General features: G+C 34.3%; 1 protein-coding gene across 2 annotated transcripts in view; it reads right to left on the bottom strand.

Annotated features, from left to right (window-relative positions):
• The window catches only part of LOC115882914 (ecdysone-induced protein 74EF), a 274,754-nt gene that overhangs the window by 22,457 nt on the left and 226,027 nt on the right, over nucleotides 1-26,270 (bottom strand). For both annotated transcript variants that reach the window (XM_030901181.1, XM_030901182.1), the window contains one exon: nucleotides 24,256-24,486. In XM_030901181.1, coding sequence (XP_030757041.1) covers nucleotides 24,256-24,486 — 231 coding nt within the window. The remainder of the gene's footprint in view (nucleotides 1-24,255; nucleotides 24,487-26,270) is intronic.

Here is a 26,270-nt window from a genome sequence, read left to right as displayed (position 1 = left end):
ACAGATAGGAATCAAATGGAATTCACATTTCTCATGTCAAAACCTCCCAGACACCACCCTCAATTTTCATCCAAATATTGACGTTAATTCGAAATTATTTGAAAAAAATCGAAATAAAAATTAAATTTCTACACCCCTGTATGTATATCCGAAACTAAGCAATTTAGGACATACATTTATACGAACTTTTTAAGCATAGCTTTTATAAGTAGAATATCATGCTGCCGAAATTTCCCGAACAAGCAAAGTTCGTAATTCACCCTGTATAGAATTTCCTCATCAACGATCATTTCCAAACAGTGAGTGCCGCCGTTGTTTTGTAGATTATAAGGTATAACGTAAAAAAACATTAAAATTGAAATAGATAAAAATGTGGGCTAAAATATAAAGCTTACGCAGAATATTTTAACCTGTTTAAAGAGAAAATGATCACACACATGCCGAAAAATCTCAAAAAATGGAACGGAAGTACCTTAATTACGAAAATAGCAATTAACAGACTTGATTTTACAAACCAAACGGTTTTAATGTGCCGGTGCGTATGTGTCGCGTTAAAACGAACTGGTCGTCCCAAAAACCGAGACCCCGTTTTTGAGGAAATACAAATTTCCCAAGAAGTTTGTCAAATAGGTTAAACTAGAAACCTGTAATTTCAAATTAAATAAATTTTTTAAAATTTACCATTTGAATCTGAGGAATTTTAATTTCATTTTTTTTTTAATCTAAGATTTGTCAAAGACCATGGGACACGGACACAGCATTATTTTAACAATGCAAAATATAAATGAAAAAAAAACGATCACGTCGAAGAGAAAATTATAAAAGGCTTTTTTAGTCTTGCTTTTTTGTAGTATTGCATTGGTATACATTTACAATCCCGGATGTATTTATAAATTTCCAGCAAAAATTATTCTTAAAAAAATTATTTTTATCCCATTTTTTGGCTTGAAGATTAAAAATAAGGCAAACTGTTTAGTCTACTTGCCGGAAATGCACGAAAACTCTCTAAAACTATAATAATTTGAAATATTTTGAGAGGCGCTCGAAAATTTTGTTATATAAACCCACTATTTTATTCAGTAAAGTTGATTGCGTTCTGGAATTTACCTAAAAAAGGCGTTAAAATCGCACGGTAAATAACAAACAACGAAAAAATAATAATGGCTTCCATAATTATTTTCCATCATGACATTCATTTTTATGAAATGTGAAATTGCATGAAGAGGTCGCTGCGAATAAAGTTCAACAGTTTAACGAAAGTTCCACATGTCGGTGGCTAACACTTGGCTGCCACGAACCCGCGACTAGGCAGCTTCGTAACGAATAAGTCGCATTCACCACTACCCAAGACACTACCCCGCTACTCAAAATCTTTCCCCATTTTGGTCGCAGTTACTTAACAGCTACGAATATACGACGTAGCCGCCGATGGTCACCGCCCACTTTGTAGCGGCTTTGATAGTAGCAGTTACGTATCTGCCACTATAAATGCTAGTTGGGTAGTTATTTGACTGAAATCATAAATTTGAAATGATACAACTAGATAACTTGAAAATTGGCTGTTTTCAGTTAACTTTACCAACCTTTTTACCATGTTTGAAGTGTCAAACGTAGATATTTTCCAAATAAATTTCCATGATATTACAACAACTAGATAGCTCAAGTTGTTAAAACTATGATTTTAGAGATATCTAGTTGTAGTTTTGAGGTAGTGAATATAAAACAGAAAATATTTTATCATCATTTCTTCGAATAAAAATTTACGATCGATTTAAAAAAATATAAAGTTCCCAAATTTATCATTTTAGTCAAGTAACTGTTATTTACTCAACATGTGTATTTTTTGTCAATAATGACTTATTGACTATTTCCATTTTAAATATCTTGAAAATACTTGTTCGTACCTATTTTTACCAAAAGACATTCTTAACGTAAAAAATCACGAAAATGTATATTTTTTCACTCAGTAATTTTATACAGGTACTGACGAAAAGTTATTACTTTTCAAAACAGCTAAAGCACATGTAAGTGACGTCCCCTACAGATAGGAATCAAATGGAATTCAAATATCTCATGTCAAAAACCTCCCAGACACCAATTTTCATCCAAATATTGACGTTAATTCGGAAATTATTTGAAAAAAATCGAAATAAAAATTAAATTTCTACACCCTGTATGTATCTCCGAAACTAAGCAATTTAGGACATACATTTATACGAACTTTTTTACATATTTTTATTAGTAGAATATGCTGCCGAAATTTCCGGAATACAGTTCGTACCACCCTGTATAGAATTTCATCAACGATCATTTCCAAACCAACAGTGATGCCGTTGTTTTAGATTATAAGGTATAACGTAAAAAAAACATTAAAATTGAAATAGATAAAAATGTACAAAATATGCTTACGCAGAATATTTAACCTGTTTAAAGAGAAATGATCACACACATGCCGAAAATCTCAAAAAAAATGGAACGGAAGTACCTAATTACGAAAATAGCAATTAACAGACTTGATTTTTACAAAACCAAACGGTTTTAATGCGTGCCGATGCGTATATGTGTCAGTTAAAACGAACTGGTCGTCCCAAAAACCGAGACCTCGTTTTTGAGGAAATACAAATTTCCCAAGCAGTTTTGTCAAATAGGTTAAACTAGAAACCTGTAATTTCAAATTCAAATAAATTCTTTAAAATTTACCATTTGAATCTGAGGAATTTTAATCTATTTTTTTTAATCTAAGATTTGTCAGCATTCATGGGACACAGGACACAGAGCATATTTTAACAATGCAAAAAATATAATGAAAAAAAAAACGATAACGTCGAAGAGAAAATTATAAGAGGCTTTTTTAATCTTGCTTTTTTTGTAGTATTGCATTGGTATACATTTACAATCCCGGATGTATAAATTTCCTAGCAAAATTATTCTAAAAATTATTTTTATCCCATTTTTTGGCTTGAAGATTAAAATAAAGCAAACTGTTTAGTCTACTTGCCGGAAATGCTAACAAAACTCTCTAAAACTTTGTTTGAAAAAAATTGTTGGATCTCTCCTTACAATTTTTTTAGATTGTTTTTTGTATACTTATATCAAAGGAAAGTGTTACTGTAATAAAGTTGTATTAAATATGGATGGACCAACAAAGGATTAAATATAAATAGAAAATATCTCAGCCATCTAAGATTCGCTGATGACATAGTCCTAATTGCCAATAGTCCTGAAGAACTACAAACACAAATTAACGAACTAATTACAGCCAGCAATAAAGTGGGTCCTAAAATGAATTTGGCAAAAACTGAAGTATTATACAACGAGCTAGTGGACAGTAAAGACATTCTAGTAAATAACACAGCACTGGAAATAGCAGAAGAATATACACACACCGGAAAAATCTAGGGATATCATTTTATTAAAGTTAAAAATAAATGTTTTGAATGAACAACCACATATTTGTAGACCGATTCTTTCTACTTCGATTGAAACGAAGTAGTCACACTAGTTATTTCTAAATTTGAGATATTTGCAGAAGTGTTTGTGCATTTTTTGTCAAATGTATAAAAAGCACCTAGCATCAATTGTTCGAATTTAACCTGCACTGACTATGTTTTTATGATAACTGGCCAGAATTCATTCAAATAACTCTGTTTAGTATTAAACAACATTATGGAGCGTAGACATCTTAACAGAGACGAAATGTTAAGGGCCATGGGTATGCTCGAAGCTGGAATGCGCCAAATCGACATAGGTAGAGCATTAAATACAACGCAAAGTGTAATATCGCGATTAAGTGCACGCTACCGTGAAAGTGGTGATGTTGCTGAAAGGCACACAGGGCGACATCCCATTACTACCTCTCAGCAAGATCATTTTTTACAATTAAATGCTCGACGCCGACCGATTCTTACAGCACCAGAGCAGAAGTGTCTAGCACTAGCAATCAATTATTAAGCTTGACCAATCAGGTTGGTTAGCGTGGTTATTTGAAGGATGTTAATTCATTTGTGTTTGTCAAAAACTCTAACGTGATTGGTCGGGCTTAATAGTTGCCTGCTAGGGCTAGACACAAGTACCAGAGCTTAGTTTAATTTTCCAGGAAACACATAATGTAACCGTTAGTCCTGACACTGTTCGCAATAGATTAAGAGAGGTCAACTTAAGAAGCAGACGCCCCTGGAGAGCTCAACCCTTGACGAGAGGAAATCGAGAGGTACGATATTTGTGGGCTCAAGATCATGTTCAGTGGTCGAATGAACAATGGGCCAATGTTCTCTTCACGGATGAGCCACGCTTTGGAATTCATCCGGATTCGAGAAGGCTTAGGGTATGGAGAGAACCGGGAAATCTTATTCGGTTGGATCATGTTCAGGAAGTGCACCCTTATCAAGGTGGAACAGTTATGGTCTGGGGAGGAGTCCAGTTAGGCCGAAAAACCGATCTCGTTTTTCTTGAAAGGTTTCTAACAGGAATCACATATAGTGATTTGATTCTTGAACCTGTCGTGTTACCATATGCCAATGATTTTGGGAGAAACTTCATTCTCATGCATGACAATGCACGGCCTCATACAGCCAGAGTGGTAAGTGAGTTTATCAATGCTCATCAATTAAACATCTTACCCTGGCCGGCACAATCTCCTGACCTCAGCCCCATCGAGCACGTATGGGACGCGGTCCAAAGAAGAATTTTGAGAATGGGTACGCCTCGTGAAACTCGTAGGGATCTGGTTCGGGCCGTGAATGCAGCGTGGCAGGCTGTACCTCAAGAAGAGATCGACAACCTGATCAGGAGCATGGAGAGACGATGTAGGGCTGCAATGAACAGTAGAGGAGGTCATACCCTTTATTAAGTAAAAATGGTTTTATCTTTTTTTTAATTCACAGTTTAGAATAAAAAAAAATGTGTGTATTTTTTTGAGTTCAATAAAAATCAAGGTAAATTTGAAAAATTCGGTAAATTTCGCATTTTTATTTCCAATACGTCCTGTAAACTATTTGTTTATTTTAATTTTATTATATCAGAAATGCAAATAATAAAATTACTGACGATAGCTGGATAAAATTGTAATATCCCTAGACTTTTCCGGTGTGTGTATATATATATTTGGGAAAACTAGGTAATACACAGCTCGGAATCTCTGTTATCAGAAATCAACAGAGGAATTAAGCCAGCATGGTGTAATTATGGAAGAAACTCCATTATATTCAAATCTAGAATGCCACTTTATCTAAAGAAGAAAACATTCCACCAATGTGTACTACCACTCATGACCTATGGGAAACCTGGACACTTAAAACGTATATTATAAGGAAACTGCAGGTCGCACAATGCTCAGTGGAACGACATATGCTGGGAATAACCATGCAAGAGAGACCGTAAAAGAATAGAGTGGATACGACAGACCCAGGCAATAGATGTCAGCCACAGAGTCAAATCCTACAAGTGGCAATGGGCAGGACACCTGGCAAGAAGAACGGACAACAGATTGCAAGCATAGCTAACAATAGACTCAACTACAAAGAGAGTACCTAAATACATGAGGAAGGCTATGCCTTAATTGGAAATGGTTGATTAGCTTGAAAACGATAATTAAATAAGGATATATTCAGATATTTTTAATGCAGGATATACTTCAGTAGTCAAAGATCAAGTTTTTTTGACATTAGAGTAGCAAAATAAAGCACTAATTTACATGTAACACTTTACTTTTGCACTTGATTAAAACTCTGTAACTGTTGTAACACAAAAAGTTCCAACCCTCAACAGTAATTATAGAGTACGTCAAACAAACCAATAAATAAATTAGTAAATACAAAGTAAAAATCTGAGATAATTTAATGCTTTGACTCCAAAAATAAGAAAATATTCAAGAAAAAGAAAATAGTCCCCAAAGAAGGATTGCATTTTAATTATACTGTTCCAACCCCCATAGATAAATATCCGAAGATGACGCGCAGCCTCCGCAAACGGATTGCGCAGATGTCGGCAACTTATCAGACTACCCCTGTATTTCCGTCCAATAATAATTAATACATTCTTGCTAGGCAAGTAAGTATGATAATTACTATACATTATTACACACAAAAGATCCCTGTTTTTTGAGTTTCTAAATTTACACCTATTTTAAATAAACAAAAAATATTTGTAGGTAGTAAAACAATGAAAGATAAAAAGTAATTATTGGCATTAACATATCTATTATACTTTAATAAGTTTCTTTATCCATTTTTTCAGTTAAAATAAAAATTCGTCTCAAATACTATAATAAGAATAAAAAGTAATTAAATGCGTCATATAAAATAATTAGATGCACAATTTTAATTAAATTTTAATAAAACTTAAATTATTTAATATGGTTGTGTTAGGTAGCAATTTTTTTATAAACTTTTTTTACCATTTCAATGAGACATAGTCATTGTCCTCTTAACGATTTGCATGTACTTTAGAAATATAATTAAAACAGTAGATAGGAATAATTAAAAATATTAAGTTTAGCTTATAGCAACAATAACCACAGGTATTTTTATTTTACAATAGGTATACAGGAAATATAGAAAATTTACAATTCTATATCGTGAAACTTAAAACCTAATGATGCCCATTATTCTTACAAAGCTTTTGTTTAACTATGAATGATTGTATGTAAGTTATCGATTATATTTGGAAAGGAGAAAGAATTACGGGAGAATTCTATGAATCATTCGTTGATTATCAAGTTGAAGGCAGAAATGACAGTAAAACGGCCACATCTGCCAAAGAAGACTTTTTTTCTGTGATGGCTGGTTTCAAGATACTTCTAACCAAAGCATTTGAGATATCAGTTACAAAATAATGTAATCAGTCATCAGCCATCACATAACTGCAGAGATGATGAGACTTATTTCAGATTAACCGTTTGAAATATAGATATAAGATACAAAATACGTATTTTACAATACGTGTACTTCTGTATCTATCTAGTATTAAAGAATGGATTAAAGAAAATCACCCATTTCGTTCTTTAAAATGAAATGGGTACCAAAGACAATTAAAAAACATGTCAAAGATCTGGTCCTCATGGAAACACGTAAAATTAATCGCTATGGATAACAAAAATTGGACACTTTAAACAACTATGGTGAAGACGTAAAAAGAAAGACAAAAGACCAATCTTCTTACATGTTTTTAGAGGACTCTGATTCTATGAGACTATGAGGCAACATGAGGTCTACTGGTTTGGGTTGTTTAGAAACATTGTCAAAACACTGTGTAAAATTAGTGTGTAAAAGTATTTAGAAAATACGTTTTTATATCTAGTATTTCAAATACTTTTTTTTCATCTCTAAAGATCTGTGCAAGCTGTACCAAAAAAAGCAAGCCAAATCTGTACCAAGATATAAAGGAGGAACGAGTCGGAGGTATGCTGATTTAGTGCTAGAACCAATCGTTAGGCTTTGGAGGGCTGCTATTGGGGATAATTTTAACTAAATGCACGATAATGCACCTCCCCATACCAGCGGAGTGGATAGAGAATGTCTTGAAACAGAAGGTGTCATAGTTTTGGACTGGCCTGCATGTTCACCAGATCTAAACCCTATAGAACACTTGTGGGACCAGCTCAAAAGAAGGGTTAGAGCTCGTCGAGACAATCCAGGAAATCTCGCACAGCTTTTCGATGCAGCATTATCAGAATGAGAAAACATACACGAAAAAAAAGACAACGTTAATAATTTAATAAGAAGCATACCAGCCCGGATAAAAGCTTGCATAAGGGCTAGAGGTGGCCACACGGATTATTAAAATTATCAATTTTCTTTTTGTTTTTGCTTTTTGACCATTAAAAATTTTGTTGTTCTCCTGAGAACAACAAGATCTAATACTAGAAGAAGGGAAGAAAATTAAGTGCTGCACAAAATACAAATATTTGGGTATGCAAATCACAAATGATGGACTGTTGGATACAGCAATTAAAGAACGAAACCAACTTGGAAGGAATGCTATCACGGTATTGAATGGGATACTGTGGGACAGAAGCATAAACAACAAGAGCAAAACTCTAATATACAATACCATCATAAAGAGTACAACCACGTACAGCTGTGAAGTCTGGCCAATTAAGGAAACAACAAAACGAATGCTGGAAGCTACAGAGATGGATTTTTGGAGAAGATCAGCAGGCAAATCAAGACTCGAGCGAATAACTAATGAACGCATAAGAGAGATTATGGAAGTTAAACATACGATAGTGGACGACATAAAGAACAGTCAACTCATATGGTACGGGCATGTCCAAAGAATGGCAGAAATAAGAATCCCAAAGCAAATTATAAACTGGAAACCTGCAGGAAGAAGAAAACCGGGTAGACCGAGAAGAAGTTGGCAGGAAGGGATTGACACGTTTATGGAGGAAAGATCTCTCGGAGACGGTGCATGGAGAGACAGACAGGCATGGAGAGATGGCATCGGAAGACGTAGAACGTTTTAAACCGATTAATATACAGGGTGTTTCAAAACAAATGCGAAAAACTTTAGGGGGTGATTCCTTGTTCAAAATAAAGGGTAGTTTGCTTTATAAACGTTGGGTCAAAAGTCAACCATTAGATATCGCGGTACAAAGATGGCGGAAAAATAAAGTTTTTATTTTTTATCTTGAAAACGAAAAGAGATAGACTAATGAAATTTTATGGAAGCATTACTGTTATGAAAACACACTTTCAGGTAATTTTTTACTTTTTTAAAATGAATGGAAGGGGTTGAAATAAACTACCCTTATCATTCTTGTTAACGAAATTTAAAGAAAAATCTTATCAAACACATGCAAATGCTTTAATTTGGATAGTATAGTTTGTTTAGAAACTTTTTTACCTCTTGTGTTTTTTTGATAAAACTCACCGATTGGAAATTAAAAAATAAAATGTAAAGCATTACATGTCAGGACAAAAAACATTTTTAGATTAAGAATCTAGTGATAATAACGATAATAATAATCGGGAACTAAATAATATTAGGAACATCCTAAAAAGTAACAGCGGCCGACTAGATTTTTTCCTAAAAAAATTACAGCAGCCCACTAGATTCTTTATCAGAAAATGTTTTTTGTCCTGACATGTAATGCTTTACATTTTATTTTTTAATTTCAAATCGGTGAGTTTTATCAAAAAAATACAAGAAATAAAAAAGTTTCCAAACAAATTAAACTATCCAAATTAATTTTTTTGCATGTGTTTGATAAGATTTTTCTATAAATTTCGATAACAAGAATGATAGGGGTAGTTTATTTCAACCCTTCCACTCATTTTAAAAATGTGAAAAAACTGATTATTTTTGTTATTGCTACATGGATTATTTTTCATTAAAAATCTTTGGTAAGGACTGAGTTTTATTCATAAACACAAAATGTTCATACGTCCCAAAAATTAAAAATAATAGATTATCTATACTAATATATAAAATCCTTAAGTGACTGACTCACTGATTAATCACGATCCTGCTCAAACCACTCAACGTAAGAAGCTCAATTTTGGCATACATGTTGATTCTAGGGTGTAGAGGTTCTATAAGAAGGGATTTTTCGAAATTCCAGTTCCAAGGGGGTGAAAAAAACCCTCAAATATTGCAATATTTTTTATTTAAAAAACGGCCAAGTTTCCGAAAAAACGCTTAAACACGCATATTTTATTCTGTTTTTTACATATTTTAAGATTTTTTAAAAATGTATACAGTGTGTTTCAAAAAATCTGGTCATTGATTAATCACGATCCTGCTTAAAGCGCTTGACGTAAAAAGCTGATTTTTGGAAAACGGATTGACTTTAGGGTGTAGAGGATCGATAAGAAGGGATTTTTCGAAACTGGAATTCTCAGGGGGTGAAACCACCCCTCAAATATTAGAATATTTTTTATATAAAAACCGGTGAGTTTTTCGGAAAAACTTTTAAACAGGTATATTTTATTTTGTTGTTTTACATATTTTAAGATTTTTTCAAAGTTTATAGAGGGTGTTTCATAAAATATGACCATTGAGTAATCACGATTCTGCTTAAACTGCTTGACGTTTAAAGCTGATTTTTGGCCAACGGATTGACTGTGGGGTGTAGAGCTTCGATAAGGAGGGTTTTCTCGATTGTTTTTTCTCTTGCTGACATAAATGTGACAAAATTTTATCCAGTTTGTATGTTTATGGAAATTCTTCTTTTGCTTTATCATCACCATTACAAATGATTAATTCGACGCGAACGAAGTCGGAGCGGGTACACGCTAGTTCCATATAAGTTTGGATATGTTTAAATAAATTGCACCAAAGAGCAAAAATCTTGTGCAAGTCATGTCAAAAATTCACGAGTTACACTATAAAACTGTTAGACAATCCTCCTTATTTGCCAGATTTAGATCCCATTGACTTCTCTTTATTCCCAATTTAAAATTTGACAAATAATTTTATTTCATTTAATGAGACATACGAGTTTTAATGAATCCCAAATTTCAAGTTCAACATGTGTATGTAACCTATCGGTATTATTTAAACGAATGTCCTTAAAAATAAATAAATTGCACCTAAAACAGCATTAATCTTATCTTCTTCGCTGCTAAAACTGGTGTTTACATTTCAAACACAGCATAACAGTCTGTATCTACCGCTGATAACGTGACATTGGCACTGTTGCGAAACACAGACGAAATATATAACAAAAAATATGTATTTTTATAACGGCCTCAACGCCAGCGATAATCGGGTACGTCTAATTTTTATAATGGCGACTTGCAAATTTAATTACTAAACAAACAAAGATAGGATTCTTTGGAGCAATCGGTTTCGAGTGTCAAGCGGATAAATATAACTGTTGGAAAGATACAAGTTTTTAGAGATAGCCTAGGTCAGTGAGCGTTGCGATAAAACAGCTTTAAAATGTTTTTGTTTTCGTTCATAATTTCGCATATTTTGTAACTATAAATAACAATTTCATTAAATTATTAAGAATTATTAAGTCAATTAAATTTTAAATTCCTTGTGTCCACAAAACTGTAAAATTGCAGTGTTTTTAGGGGGTTTTCTAAAATTTTAGGGTTAAATCATTTTAAGTCATTTTTCGAAATGATTTGTGATTTAAATTTTTAATCCGAAATAGAAAAAGATTTTAGTCTTTTTATAAAAGGCTTAAGTCAGATTTTTATATAATTTTAATAATATACTGTTACGGTAGTATCAGACATAGCTACTTTTGTTGCGCAGCACATTAAAAAACTGCGCAACTTGATCTGCTGCAAGTGTGAATACCTAGGCAACCTGCAACGTTGCGATCGCAGCTTGGTTACGTAGGCTACTTTTTCGTTGCGCGCAGTTTAAGAAATAGCTGTGTGTGAACAGTTGTTGAGGAAGGTTGCAAGTGCATCAAAAGATTACTAATCAGTTGAAACTTTTACTTGGGACATCGGTGCGGTATTCTGTTGGTATGCCCGAAATGTATACACTTTTTTCAGCAGTTCGTCCAACTCCAGGATTTTTATGTAGATATTTAGTAAAGAATTAACCGACAAATTGCAATGTCGTCGAAGTCAAAACAAGCGATTTGGAACAGAGAACAAGTAAAATAAAAAATAGAAGCGGTAGAAGCAAGGGAGTTGTTTATGGAACGTGAAAAGTCCATTCTATTGCATGCAATTCAGTAAGTAAATTATTGAATGCACCCAACTGTTCGCGCTTTCTTATCCATTCCCTGACCAACACTCTTGTTTTTTTTTGTCGCCGCTGCCAAAGTCACATATAAATATGTCGCTGCTAACACTGTCTCGTCATCCATTTAAAAAAAAAACGCAACCGTCTCCCAAAAGGTACACACACAATACCTATAACCTATAAGCTATAAGTGTGCAAGTAAAGAACTTATTGGTCATCTTAAGGCTCTCTTTGATGTCATATGGGAAAGCGGAGAGGTACCTTAGGACTTTTGCAACGCGAATATAGTGAATATATTTAAGAACAAAGGAAGTGCATCAGACTGCGGAAACTACCGAGGAATTTCACTACTGGCTATCGGAGGAAAAATTCTTGCAAAAATTATGTCAAACCGCCTGCACCCACATATAGAAAAAATCCTCCAAGAATCGCAAACGGGTTTTCAAACCAACCGCCGTACCGTCGATTCCATATTCTTCATCCGGCAACTACAGGAAAAAGTAAAAGAGCAGTAGTCTAAACTTTACGTTGCATTCATCGATCTAGCAAAAGCTTTCGACTCTGTGAGCAGAGATGCACTTTGGGCAATTATGAAAAAGTTCGGAGTACCCATCAAATTTCTTACAGTGTGTAAAAGCATCCATAACAACAACAAATCAAAAGTGTCTCAAGGATCACTGAGCGATCCCTTCCTACCAAACACAGGCGTTAGGCAGGGATGTGTCTTAGCGCCTCTCCTATTCTATATATTCATGGCAGCGCTCTCCATTATAGTGGACAGCAAACTGCAGGAGAGAGGTTTGGGCATAAGATACAGATACGACGGCGGTCTGTTCAACATAAAAAGACTCAGGGCAAAAACACGTACAAAATTCATCACAGAACTTCAATACGCTGATGACTGTGCTCTAGTTGCAAATACGTTACAGCAATTGCAAGAAATGTTGAACATATATACATGGGCATACGAGGCCTTGGGACTTAAGATGAACATCGATAAAACTAAAATCATGTGCACTCCCCCGGAAGATCACAACAATGCTATAAAAATCGGAGATGAGCTGTTGGAATATGTAGCGGAATTCAATTACCTCGGCAGTTTGATTTCGGAAAAGGCCAATATCGACTCTGAAATTCAGCACAGGATTAGCAGCGCCTCAAGAGCATTCTGGAAATTAAAAGACAGGGTTTTCTACAATCATGACTTGAGCACAAAAACGAAACTTGCGGTGTACCGAGCGATAATAATTCCCACCATGTTATATGGAAGCGAAACCTGGGTGCCGTACCGCCGACACATGAACGCATTAAACAAGTTGCAACAGAGACATCTTAGACAACTCTTAAGAATAAAATGGTTCCATCATGTCTCAAACTAGCTAACTGCGAGAGTATTGAAGTCATGATTACAAAGTCCCGCTTAAGATGGGCTGGTCACGTATGCAGAATGCAAGAAAACCGCATACCAAAATCGCTGCTTTACGGTGAGCTTGTAGAAAGTAAGAGGAAGCCGGGTGGACAACTCAAAAGGTTCAAGGATATTTTCCACGGAAACTTAAAGGGAATTAATAAACAGAATGAGTGGGAATAAGAAGCTATCACAATAGAACGGAATGGGTTACTTTCTGCTGGTGTATGAACACTGTATGCAACTTTTGCAGCGGCTGCAAAAAAAATGCGCCACAAAAGGAGCTGTGTCTGATACTACCTTTAGGCGGCAGCCAAGCAGCAGAATAAAAAAACAATGCTCAAAACCACTAGCAAATAAGATTATACTTTTTCGGAATCGTTTTTAATTATTTGTTATGTTACGCGTGCGCAGTGAGTCTGTTGTCTTTTAAGTGAGTCCCAGACTCCGTTATGTAGCTCAATTCAATGTATTGAAGTACCTTAAGCCCTTAGCTGATGCCATCGATATATTGCATAGTGATCAAAACACATCAACACTTTTTAATAGACATGTACAATGCAGTATTCGATGACATTTATCTGTAATGGTTACAAACTACTAGAATATCGGTTAAATTTTATAAAAGAACTTGTGTTTGTATTTGTTCTGAAAATTAACCGTTTTATTTTATGTGGTTTTAGTCTCATCTGTGCCTACAATAAATTAATAATATGATATTTAGTAAGAAAATCGCTAATTGGTAATTCAAGAAAATTAATATTAATATTTAAAAAAAAGTATTTAAATTGAATTCTGGTTGTCTGAACTTGAGGGTAATTATATTGGTTTAAGCCCTTTTTATTGACTTAAATTACAGATCATCATGATTTAAGTCAAAAATATAGACTTATATCATAAAAACGACTTAAATAAGGTTTTATTGATTTAACTCTTTACAAAAATGACTTGACTGAAAATAAAATGTTAAGGTTAAAGACCCCTTTAAGAGATGTTAAGGTTAAAAATCCCCTTTAAGAGAAACTTTCGAGCTTACATACAAGTTATACCGATTTTCTTTAGCCGATTATTTTCACCAAACTCTATCATTAAATAGTTTATATTATTGGACCATCCTTTACCTCCAAACAATTTATTTTTATATAGTGAACAGGTCAGTGACAAAAGTCACGTAACAGACAGCTTCAGTGACGCAAAATTTTAAAAATATGAATAATATTGAAAAAAGGTACAAAACCAAATTCGCGCTTTCGAAATATTATTCGAAAAACACGTTGCTGACGTTATTTTGTAGAAAAACTTGATATGAATACAAGAACCTTTCAAAAACACTCGAAAAAAAGTGATCAAGGTCAAAAATCAATCGAAAAATGTCATAGAACCCAAAAATAACTGAACAAATGCAGAAAAAAAACAGGAAATTGAATAGTTTCGAATAGCTTTTATTAAACTTGAAGCGGTTGTGTATAGAAAATATACATAGAACTACCAAGATGAATAAATAAGTTCAATATAAGCAGCAAGGAAGTAGGCCTAAAAATGAATCATTTAAATTAAATTTGCGTGTTTTTTTACCAACTTGTAAATAAGTTTATTGTATTTTTTTTTCTATTAGAATCATTAATTTATTTTAATATTTTTAATTTAAGTCTACATTATTTTTTTGTCATAATTCCAAAACTCTTTGTAGAAAAATTGAGCAGCACAGCTTTGTTTACAAACTGTCTTCTATAATTTTAGACGTTTTTCAAATATTTTGGTTTACGTACCAAACTCGTACGAGCAACATTTTTTTAAATAAAATGTTGATATGATGTTTTTTGACTTACCCAAGAATTTAATAGCGTATAAGTATTACCACCACTTACAGCAAATATAGCTACGATCTTCATAACATTGAATGCATGAGATTAGTTAGTTATTGTTTCTTTAGGAAATCGAAATATACTTCTGCTAGTGCTATGCAATTCCGGCAAAGTTTTTCTTAAGTTCCACAGCTCCTTCCTAAGAAATTCATTTCAGTTGCCATAAGTTTATTTTTATTGGAAATATCCAATAAAATTACAATAGTAACATCCCATTTTTGCAAACCTGTTCCTATAAATCGCTCTTTTCTGGCTCTTTTAGTTTGTTTACTCCGGAGAAGAGAGTTTACTTTTCTGGTTTCTTTCTACATTTATTGACTCATTCTTGTATTTCGTTTTTGTTGCTGCCTTTCTTATCAAATATTATTCCTAGGCATTTATTACATTTTACTCCTTCTATCGTACTCTTGTCTAAGATTTGATCATTTAACTTTTCATTGTCTACTATCAGGTATTCACGTTTCAATAAATTCATCTGAAGCCCTGCATTTTTCTTGGAGGCTTCTGATCATGTAATTCTGCATCGTCTTTATCAATACCTCTATAAAAAATAATGTGTCATCTCCTATTCTTAGACCAATATTTTTGCATTTACCTATTTATCTAAATTGGTTCTTATTGAAAAAAGTAAATAGCACCTAGCCTTTAGAAATGTGTCGGTAGAAAAAAAAAATGAAATAAGGGTACGATTACAAAAACAAAATATTTCTGTAGATTGTACTTAGTAGTAATTGAATTTCAATAGCTGATTCACGAGTTATCTTGAGTCTTAGACCGATGAATGATTTCCATTCTACCAAACATAAACTATCTGTCTTAGTTACCCTCAAAAAGAAAATTTCACTTCTCCAACTCCCAGTGGATGACATACCTAGAATTTACAACTTTGAGAAACCCCTCACTGTAGTATTGAGTAATAAAAATGATTGGAAGGAGGAAACGCTTACTCAGCATATAAAAGACATACCATAACGTGGTATACTGATGCTTCCAAAACCAAATCAGGGACAGGGATAGGAGTATTTGGGTCGAAAACTAAATACTCCGAACCAATGGGCACCTACCCCAGTATCCTTCAGGCAGAAATTTACGCTATCGAAAGATGCGTACAATTTATCTTAGATAGGAACTATCAAAAACAGGAAATTGCCATCCTATCCGATAGTCAAGCAGCACTTAACGCGATCAACTCAATAACCATCAATTCGAAGTTGGTCAAAGAATGCCTAGAGAAGCTCAACAAATTAGACAAAGAAAATAAAGTCCTCCTACTCTGGGTGCCTGCTCACCAAGGAATAGAAGGCAATGAAAAAGCAAATGATCTAGCTAGGAAAGGAGCGAACACTCCACTAACTGAACCAGAACCGTTCTGTTTTCCAAACGGGAACCAACTGAAAGCGGAACTGAAGAATCTGGAAGACTATCCGTAACTTGGAATGGGTGTCCTCCAACGGTCTAAGACACTCGAAAAAGTTCCTAAGAACTTACGACCGAGAAAAATCAAAGGTTTTCCTTGATTTAAGTAAAAACAATCTTCGGATTGTCACGGGGTTTCTAACAGGACACTGTCTCCTCAACGAACACCTCAGTAGGCTGAAGCTGAGAAACAACGGCGAATGCAGATTCTGTGGGGAAAATGGGGAAACACCAGAACACCTTATCACTGAGTCATAAACTTTGGTACGGCTGGTGTCGTGGATGGAGAGCTGGCTTTGTGAAGCCGTCTCAGATACTGGATTTTATTAAAGCTCTGAGACTGTATGATGAGTTATAACTCGTTATAATTCAAGAAAGGGGAACACACAAACCAAACTCCCCTCCTAAACATTCTACATCTGTCTTAGTTTTCGCATAAGGTGTTTTAGAATTTTGACCAAGAACATAATTTAGCTTTCGCATAGAAAAAATCTTCGGTAAAAAAAATAATTAATATATCTAAAAACTGGTAAAATTATCATGAAAATTGTATAAAAAATAAAAAAGTTATAAAACATCAAAGTTGACAAAAATTGCAGCGGAATTTTTTGTTTCAGTGTAGGTATATTAAACTGGTCAGTGACAAAAGTCACGTAACAAAATACTAAACTGACGCAAAAACATATATAATTTTGAAAAACAAACGACTTTGAAATACCTAATAAGTTTGGTTGGTTAAAAAAGCGTTCAAACAAATCAAACCCAAAAAATCCATCGAAAAATGCCATAAACGCGATAAACAACAAAGTCTAGCGAAAAAATGCAGACGAAAAACAGGAATTCGAGTAGTTTCGAGTGGCTATTGTTAAACCAGAAACGGTGTGTGTATCATAGAAAACGAAAGTGTTTTCGTCGACAGTCGCGTCTCTCCTAGCTGGGGCCAACGGTTTCTATTTTCGTACATCGAAACGCACTCACACCGGCTCACAATCCGCGAGTTTATTATCGGTTTGACATTGACCTAGGTCGCGATTTGCGCAACATCGTCGTCTACCTATCGCTGGGTACGCGAGATCGGCGAGATCGGAGACTTAGAACGAGCGCTAAACAAACACGTTAGAAATAAAGCCGACTCTACACGTACGAATTTATCGAATAAAATTAAAAATCTTGAAAATGGACAATGAAAATATGCTAATCGCAAAACATTTTCCAATGCACGTGATCAATCATATCGAAATTGACACTAAGGCTGTATTCCGTTGCAAAACCAGGCGAACCAGACCTGTAAACTACGGTAAAGAGTGGTTCCTGAAAAACATCGGTTTGATACGGAACAGTTTGGTAAAATACTGGAAACGTCAAATTTTGACGTTTTCTAAATTGCAATACCCCTATTATAAAATTTATCTTTTGGGCATTTTTAATGTACCTATTCTCTGCTTTTACGTTTGCTTCTTCTTTTCAATGAAGTTTAATATTGAAAAGTACTTTATTAATAATTATTAAATTCGTTAGACAGCTCAAGTGAAGATTTGCAGGTCCAATATTAAAACAGATTAATAATAAATAAACAAATCTAATCAATATTTATATTTATATAGCTTACAAAACATTCACGATTACTTGTTGTCTTGTCTTTCATGTTTTCTTCAAATGTTCCTGACTTTAAGAAACAATGGCTGCATGAAAAGTTTAAATGGTCCTAAAAAGTCATTCTATTTAGTTAATGAAATTTATTTACTTTTACTACCTACCTCCATTGCTTTTGGATGTAAATACAAAATAATATTACAAATTTTAGAAATTAAATGAGAATTTCACTCGAACTTCCAATATTTGCTTGATTTCTGTCACATAAATGACATTGATTGACAAACAAACCCAGAAAAACCAGCCTTCTCGCGCTGGTTAGTTTGGTGACAGTTATAACCGAAGTTTTCAGGAACTGTGTTCCGTAATAAGAAAACTTTCAGGAAATCGATAGAAACGGAACAAAAACCATAACCAAAGTAAGCAATGAAATGCACCATAAATGGAATTTTGGCAAAGAATGGTTAATTTTGTTGTATAATTTAAGATACCGAGCATCATTCATTTTTTTTCTTCCCCTATGAGATGCTTCCCCTATGAGACTGAGAGAGATCTACTACAGTCTTGGAAAACACACCACGATCTTCCAAGCTGAGCTATATGCTATTGAAACCTGTGTGCAACTGCTGGTAGAACAGCAATACACCGGGAAAACAATATGCATATTTCCGGATAGTCAAGCCGCGCTGAAAGCACTTGAGGCAACGAAAAGCACGTCTATGACGATTCTTCATTGTAAGAAACTACTCAATATACTGGGAGATAGGAACAAAGTGTCGCTAATATGGATACCATGTCGGCTTAGAGGGAAATGTCGGCTTAGAGGGAAATGAACGTGCTGATTTCCTCGCCAAAATTGGTGCAGGCTCGCCATTCGTGGGCCCAGAACCGACACTTAGCGTTCCTAAAAATCTCGCAAGAGACAGGCTCTGTGAATGGGTTAGGAGTGCGACGTTCCGGGACTGGAATGACAGTCCCGGAATGGAACATGCCAAGAAAATCCTAGCAGGGCCATCCAAACATAGAACATGAGAACTCCTAAAGGCCGGTAGGAATGGAACGCGTGTGCTCACTGCAGTGTATACGGGTCACTGCCGGCTGAGATCTCACCTACAGAGGACGGGACTGGTGGAAGACGCCGAATGCCGACTCTGTATGGAAGATGACGAAACAATGAAGCACGTTATGTGTACCTGCCCCGCTGGGAGCAGGACCAGGTTTGAGATGTTTGGCAAACCCATGCTAGACCTATCAGACCTAGGAGACATATCGCCCTCAGACATAACGGCCTATATTAGGAGGCTGGGTCTTGAGGGTGAACTTTGACGCTCTTGTAAATTAGAGCGTGTAGAAACTGAGCCACAATAGGCCCTCGCGGCCTCAGTGGAGGGTCCCCCCATGGGACCCACTCTTAGTCAATACAATACAATACAATCATTCATTTTACTTTATAGAGCAAATAGTTGTATCAGATATTTTATTTAGATTAAACCTGCAAAAATTAGTTTAAACCGTATTTTATTATCGCCAGGTTGGCCACATTGCGCCGTGTTCAGCAACGTTGTCGTTTACTATTTGACAATGATCATAATGTCACTCATTATTTTGTACAATATCGTGTTGTTGTTGAATCTTTGTGAGTAATTTCCGTTTTTTTTGCCGATTTTCATAGTCTTTTCTAAAAAATTGTACTTTTAAGCACAAACAGTTCTTTTAAGATCTAAATTTTCGTGTTTTTATGTTGCATTTCTTGAAATTGTGTGTTGAAAATATGCCGAAGCATTTAAACAGTCCAAGCAAGGAGCTTGTAGCTTTCCTGGTGAACTATTTTGAAAGAGAAAGTGACAATAAAGTTCCTTTATTACTCTCGACTGCAGTCAGAGAAGTAAGTTTGATCGGTAAGCACAATACCACTTTCAAACTTATTTCTGCTTACTTCTCGCGAGTAACTGCTACCTTAAACTTAAATATTTCTACTGTGAGTGCACTTTCACAGGCTGTTAATATTAATGAGCTATTAAAAAGTAAAATAAGCTATAAAACAAATAAATAAATTAATTACTAAAATGAATATTGTATATGATGGATTTATGAGATGTACCTTATAATAGGTACATCTCATAAATCCATCACAATCTGGCAACGCTGTCGCCATCGCTTGTAACTCAAAATTGTATCGGAAATTATTTTGCGGATCACATGTATCGGAAATTATTTTGCGATTACTATACAGGGTGTCCCAGAAATAAGTGCAAGTATTTTAACTGTTAGTATAGTTCAACCCCAGAAACACACCTATGTGTTTTTTATTCGCGATTTTTTTTTTTGGAAAATTCGAAATTTTTTTGAAAATTTGTTGGAAATTTTTTTTAGTTTTTAGGTAAAAAAACATAATTTCTTCATTATTAAAATCATTTTTTTAAAGTAAAATAACTCCGTTATACTTATATTAGATCTACTACCCCTTAAAATAATTGCACTTATTTCTGGGACACCCTGTATATTGTTTCTTTGAATGTGAGAAACAATGATTCAGTATTGAAACTAAAAGAATTTCGGGCTTCCATTTTCTTTAGTTATTTTTGACGTGTTGGTCAGATGGATCACTGAACGTTATCAAGAGTAAACCAGGTTTGGCATGATTTAAATCATAATTTAAATCGTGATTTAAAGTAAGTGATTTTTTTTATTTTAATCATGTGATTTAAATAAAAAAAGTCAACTTCTAGGAAGGAAGGATTTTGTATAAGCCGCATCAGCTGCTAGACCTTTAAGCGGCATTAAAAAAAATGAAATTTTTAAAAACTTTATAAATCGAGAAATAACTGTAAAAGTTATAAAAATGTGTCCTAGAAAACTGTAAAAACTATTTTATAATCTATTCATGAAATAAAATGTTACGCTTCCATTGTAACGTTTAAATACTTTTAATAAATTAAAAATAATTATACATGGGGTGGGGAACATGATAAGCGCCATTTTACTAATTTTACAGGAGAGCACTAGACGCTGTTGGTTATCAGGTTAGGTTAGGTTATGTCTCTTAGTGTACATATATATATCATAGGATTAAGCAACTTATTGCCCTGCAGAGCTTATACATTTTGTAGGGACCAGTTAGACCTACTATAATATTGAAAATCCTAAAATTAAGAAATTGGAGCTTATCAAGTTTTACTCCTGGATCTTTCAAATGTTATAAACTCATATCCCACCTTATATGGTTCATCAATTAAAATGTTGGACCGATTTTTGAAGTAATTTCGTGTGAATCCATTAGACCTCTAAATGGCAAAGATTTATTTTTCAATTTATGTACAAGTGATCCATCTAGTATTTTTGTCTAATAGATATTTAAAATGACATGGAAAAATATAATATTTCGTCTCCAAGAAAGTCTCTTCGTCTCTATAAAGTTGCAAGTAAAATCGTGCCAACAAGTATTTTAAAACTCACCATTATTTTTACTAAGTTATCTAAGAATTAACTTTATAACATTTTAATTAATAAATTATTAAATATTATTAATAATATCAATTTATGAAATAGGACGTGTGGGTACACCTTTAGCGGCAGGCAAAGTTTAATAACCAAACGGAGGACGCTTATCGTTATGCAAAAACTCCGAATTTTTTTTATCATAACCTTCAATTCACCGCTGTCGTTTGCGAATTTATTTATCGATGACCTACCTCACAAATAAACGAATAACAACGGTATAATATTACTCTCTTATCATAAAATGTTTGCATATTCCGCGTTGAGATTATTCTTTTTCGAAAATAAATGAAATTGGTAATGAACAACAACATATTTTAATTACAACCACATAATATGTAATAATCACATTAATGACTTATTTGAAATTTTCCTCACTTGTTCTCCGATCCCTGTTCCCGTATTGGTTTTGGAAGCATCAGTATACCAAGTTATGGTATGGTCTTTTAACTGCTGGGCAAGCGTTTCGCTCTTCCAATCCTTCTTATTGCTCAATACTACATTGACATGTTTGTCAAAGTTGTACGTTCTTGGCATATCGTCCACTGGGAGTTGCAGGAGTCACCGGGACCTTATAAATCTATTGTGATCTCTCTTACTTGTGATATAACTCATCATACAGTTTCAGGGCTTTGCCAAAAGCCAGTATCTGAGACGGTTTTATAGCGGTTATTTATCCGATTTCAGTGGTACCAAAGCTTATGGTACAAATTAATTGTTGTTGTCTCGGCGCACTCAGTGATGAGATGTTCTAGTTTCTCTATTTTTTCTACAGAATCTGCATTCGCCGTTGTTTCTTACCTTCAATCTTTTGACAGGATCATTGACAGTGTACAGTTAACAATCCTGACATAAAAGAAGCGTAGAATAATGAAGCAACAACTAATTTTTCTGATAAAGCTGGTAAAGAGCACTCAAGGAAGATCGACAATAAATAAAAAGCCATTGATAGCACTCATAGTTACAATAGTGAAGTTTCCGGAGGGAGTATTTTGATAATAATCAGTCCGATGACAATTATCCCGTTAATGATTGATGACAGTGAAAATGGGCTCTGATGATCAAAACCTTATCAATGAAGGAATTTAATTTGGGAAGAATATATTATAATAGTAGCTCCCGTATATAGCGTTTAACGCCTTGGGAGTAGCAAGGTACAGCTTGCCATGCTAGAGCCGTTCGGTATACAAGGAAGTTAATGTGGCTAGCACTACACTTCAACCGCCAATTATTACCGCAGGATTGTGAATTCCAAGTACTCATTTAAGGCTGAGTCGACCTAGGTACCCACACTATTTTTATTTTAATAAAAATAGTCGGCTGATGAAATGCCGGATGTAGGATTCGAACCCACTACCTTGAGATTGGTAGACGAGAGCCTGCACCTCTATGCCACCGGGCACCCTATATATAATTTGGGAAAAACAAATACAAATTGATCTTCTGACTAAAACGTATGTCTGCTATGGTCTGCAAAAACCCTGAAACTGCCAATTATAAGAACAAAGCTTCGAAGCAGATGGAACCATCAACGGCATAGAAATGAAGTTTTCCCCAAGGAATTTTAAACATTATTGTGCATCATATACCAATATCTACTTGGAGTTTGATAATTAACATAATGATATAAATTACACCTAAATTGTTGACTGTTTATTGTAGTTTCGCTACTTTTATATGCAAGTTAAGAGCTCTTAAGAAAACTGCCTTCGTACATTCTAGCCCTTGTGTTTTCATACATAAAAAATAAACACTTATATAGATTTTAAAGTGTTCTGTTGCAATGGCTATGTTCCCAGACGATTACAACACATCATTGTACCTAAAGGTATCATCATTAAAGAACAATCCCCCCCAAGAAATATCTCGAAAAATCTTTATTTTATCAAAAATGATATTCATTTCCAAAAAAAATAATTCTCTCAAAATATTAACAAAGCCAAAAATTATCAGCATGAAATATAAGTATTTAAGTACTTTTTATAATTTTTGTTAATTAAATTTAAATGACATTAATACCATTATAATGTGAACAAGTCTAGATTAAGATAAATATTTGTTTTGCTCTTTTTTTAATATATTTGCCTTTGAATTTGTTGCATTTTATCGTTTTAAGGAATTATATAACTTATTAAAATAAATTCCTCAAATAAAATAAAAACCATGCACACAAAATTAAAAAAAAATGAAAAAATTGTGGAACCTAAAGAAATATAATTTTCTAAAATATTCATAAGTTAATACTTTGTGTTTCTGTAAATGTAAAAAATTTTCAACAATTTTATATCGCCTATTTTAATTTCTATAGAGATGAAAGTTTGTAGTGTTAAGAAAAGTCATAATTTTATATTTATTGTTCATTGTTCATATCATTAGATGAAACGAACCCTACATTTTCCCATATAGGGATAATTTGGAAAAAAATTGGGTATAGAAGGGCCACAAAGACCACGAAAAGATAGATGAAATGGCCATACAAGACTTATCAATGCCATTCGTAAGAACTATTCTGCGATGCTGAATAGCGATTATAAATATGGCCAAAAAAACAGTGTAGCCAGAATCTCTAGAGATGGTGGTAAAATTCACCAAGACAAAGGTAGGCTAAGAAAAGAAAGAAAGCAGAGAAATAGGCCAATACCCAAACATCTGATCCACCATTAACAAAAATAGGAAATATCTGAAATTTCTGAAATTACACAGAATTTTTAAATATTTTTAAAATGTATCTACCTCAGAGCAAATGACAGTAACAATTTTAAAAGATTTCAATCAACAATAAAAGTGTCGCAATTTGTCATTGGCTAATTTCTAAGTACTTACTGGTGGTAAAAGGTTGGTAGAACTGCTGAGCCACGTGACTCTGTCTCTGAGCCGGATGTTGGTGAATGGGTGAGTTCCAGTTCAATGCAGGATGTCTAGAGAACAATCCTCCAACGGGAGAATGCACTGAAGGCTGTAAACGAGCCTTCAGTTCGTCCGTCGACGTATGTCCTGATGATGAACTGTCAACATCCGAAACACCCGAATCAGCTGGACTGGGAGGTAAGGAACCTGGAAAGAAGAAAGTGGGTTTAAGAAACATAAAATACCCTTTTTTTAAACATTTTGAAGTCTTCTTATACATTAGTAACAATAATAGGATTAATTTTCAATTTCTATCAAAATTAATATTACCCAATAACGTAGAAACAATCTATTTCTACGTCACTGATATTACCTAACTTTTTTATATTTTATGCGTTTTGAAATTGTTATTTTTTCTTTCTGCAGATGATTAAAATTGTAGTTTTAATCCTGCAAAAGATTAAAACTGTAGTTAACTGTAGTTAAACTGTAGTAAAACTGAAGTTAACTAAGACTGTAACGTTTTTAGATCGTTACATGTCTTTTTTATATATGATATATATGATGTCTGGCGTATCGTCATCGGATTTCGTATCGTTCAGGCCTGATAATTTATTTGGCACGCTTGGCGTAATTTTTACGTTCCCTAGTCGCCAACCCTGTTATCGTTTGACACAACTCTGTTATCGCTCTGAGGAGGCGCTGTCAACATCGCTTCTGCCAACTCTCTCCGTGCTTAACCTAACTTTGTTTTGCCGCTCTGTTGTATCCCGGTTTTTGGAAATGGTGGTTATTTAAATCTTGCTGTATAATTTGAATCAGCTGCTATTTCAAACCAACAGGGTAGAGTTTTGGATGTCCCAACTTAACTTGTATTTGTATTTTGCTGGCACGTTGGCGTCCCTTTTCTTTTGTCCTCCAGAATGTTACATGGAAGAAAGGACAGTTTCTTTGTTTATTATTGAGCCCTCGGAAGTAATTCGAGGTAGGTTTATTTTGTTTATTAGACCTTGTTTGGTTTTAAACAAGAGTTTCATATTTTTAGGGTCCAAGGTACGGACTATTTACAAGGTACGGGCATTATCCAAGGTCCTAGTAGTATCCAAGGTACGGGTAGTGTTCCCCTGTACCGTTATCTTATGGACGGACTGTGTCCAAGGTATGGGCAGGTGTCCCATATCTATGTATTGATTCCAAGGTACGGGCATTATCCAAGGTCCTAGTAGTGTTCCAAGATACGGGTAGTGTTCCCCTGTACCGTTATCTTATGGACGGACTGTGTCCAAGGTTATAGTTCTGGGTTATGGTCCAAGGTACGGGTAGTGTTCCCTTGTACGGATGTCCTGTGGACGAGTGTCCCCAGTAGGAATGATTTTTCTTGCATATAAAGTGCCCCAGCGTGGATGTAGCTTGAGCCCCATGCTGCTTCGTTCCCATCCATAAACTAGTTAGTAGTTACGGCTGTTCCAATTCATGGTGTCCTCATTCTGGCCCGTTTTGTTGTATTGGATGGCCGAGTACAGAGATGCGAGACCACCTCACGCTGCTACTGTTTGAAGCAAGGTTACTTAAAGAACAGCTAAGTGTAGATTTAAGTTCTAGTTTTACTTTTAACATCTAAAACATTTTCAGTCTTAAACAATAATGTACATCTTAAGTAATATCGTACAGACTATGTTTAGTGGTTAGATTGTTAAGAACATTCATGTCGATTTAATATTTAAAATATGATTTAGATCTTAGGTTTCATTACATTACGTCTTGTAATGGTATTACTTTCATAGATATTTAGTACAACTCTTAACACCATTTTTTTTACATATAACCACTATATATTTATTAGAACTCTACAATGTCATGTACCAGCAAAGAACATCATGAATAAATATAGTCATTAGTTTTAATTATACAACTGTTTATTTTTTAAGTAATATACAACTTGTTATACATGCCTTCTGCCAATATCTATATTTTTTGTTTATTGTTATTTA

Source organism: Sitophilus oryzae, unplaced genomic scaffold (assembly GCF_002938485.1).
Source record: "Sitophilus oryzae breed Bouriz unplaced genomic scaffold, Soryzae_2.0 scaffold_179_pilon_pilon, whole genome shotgun sequence".
NCBI classification, from domain to species: Eukaryota; Metazoa; Arthropoda; class Insecta; order Coleoptera; family Curculionidae; genus Sitophilus; species Sitophilus oryzae.
This window is presented reverse-complemented; position numbering and strand designations above follow the sequence as displayed.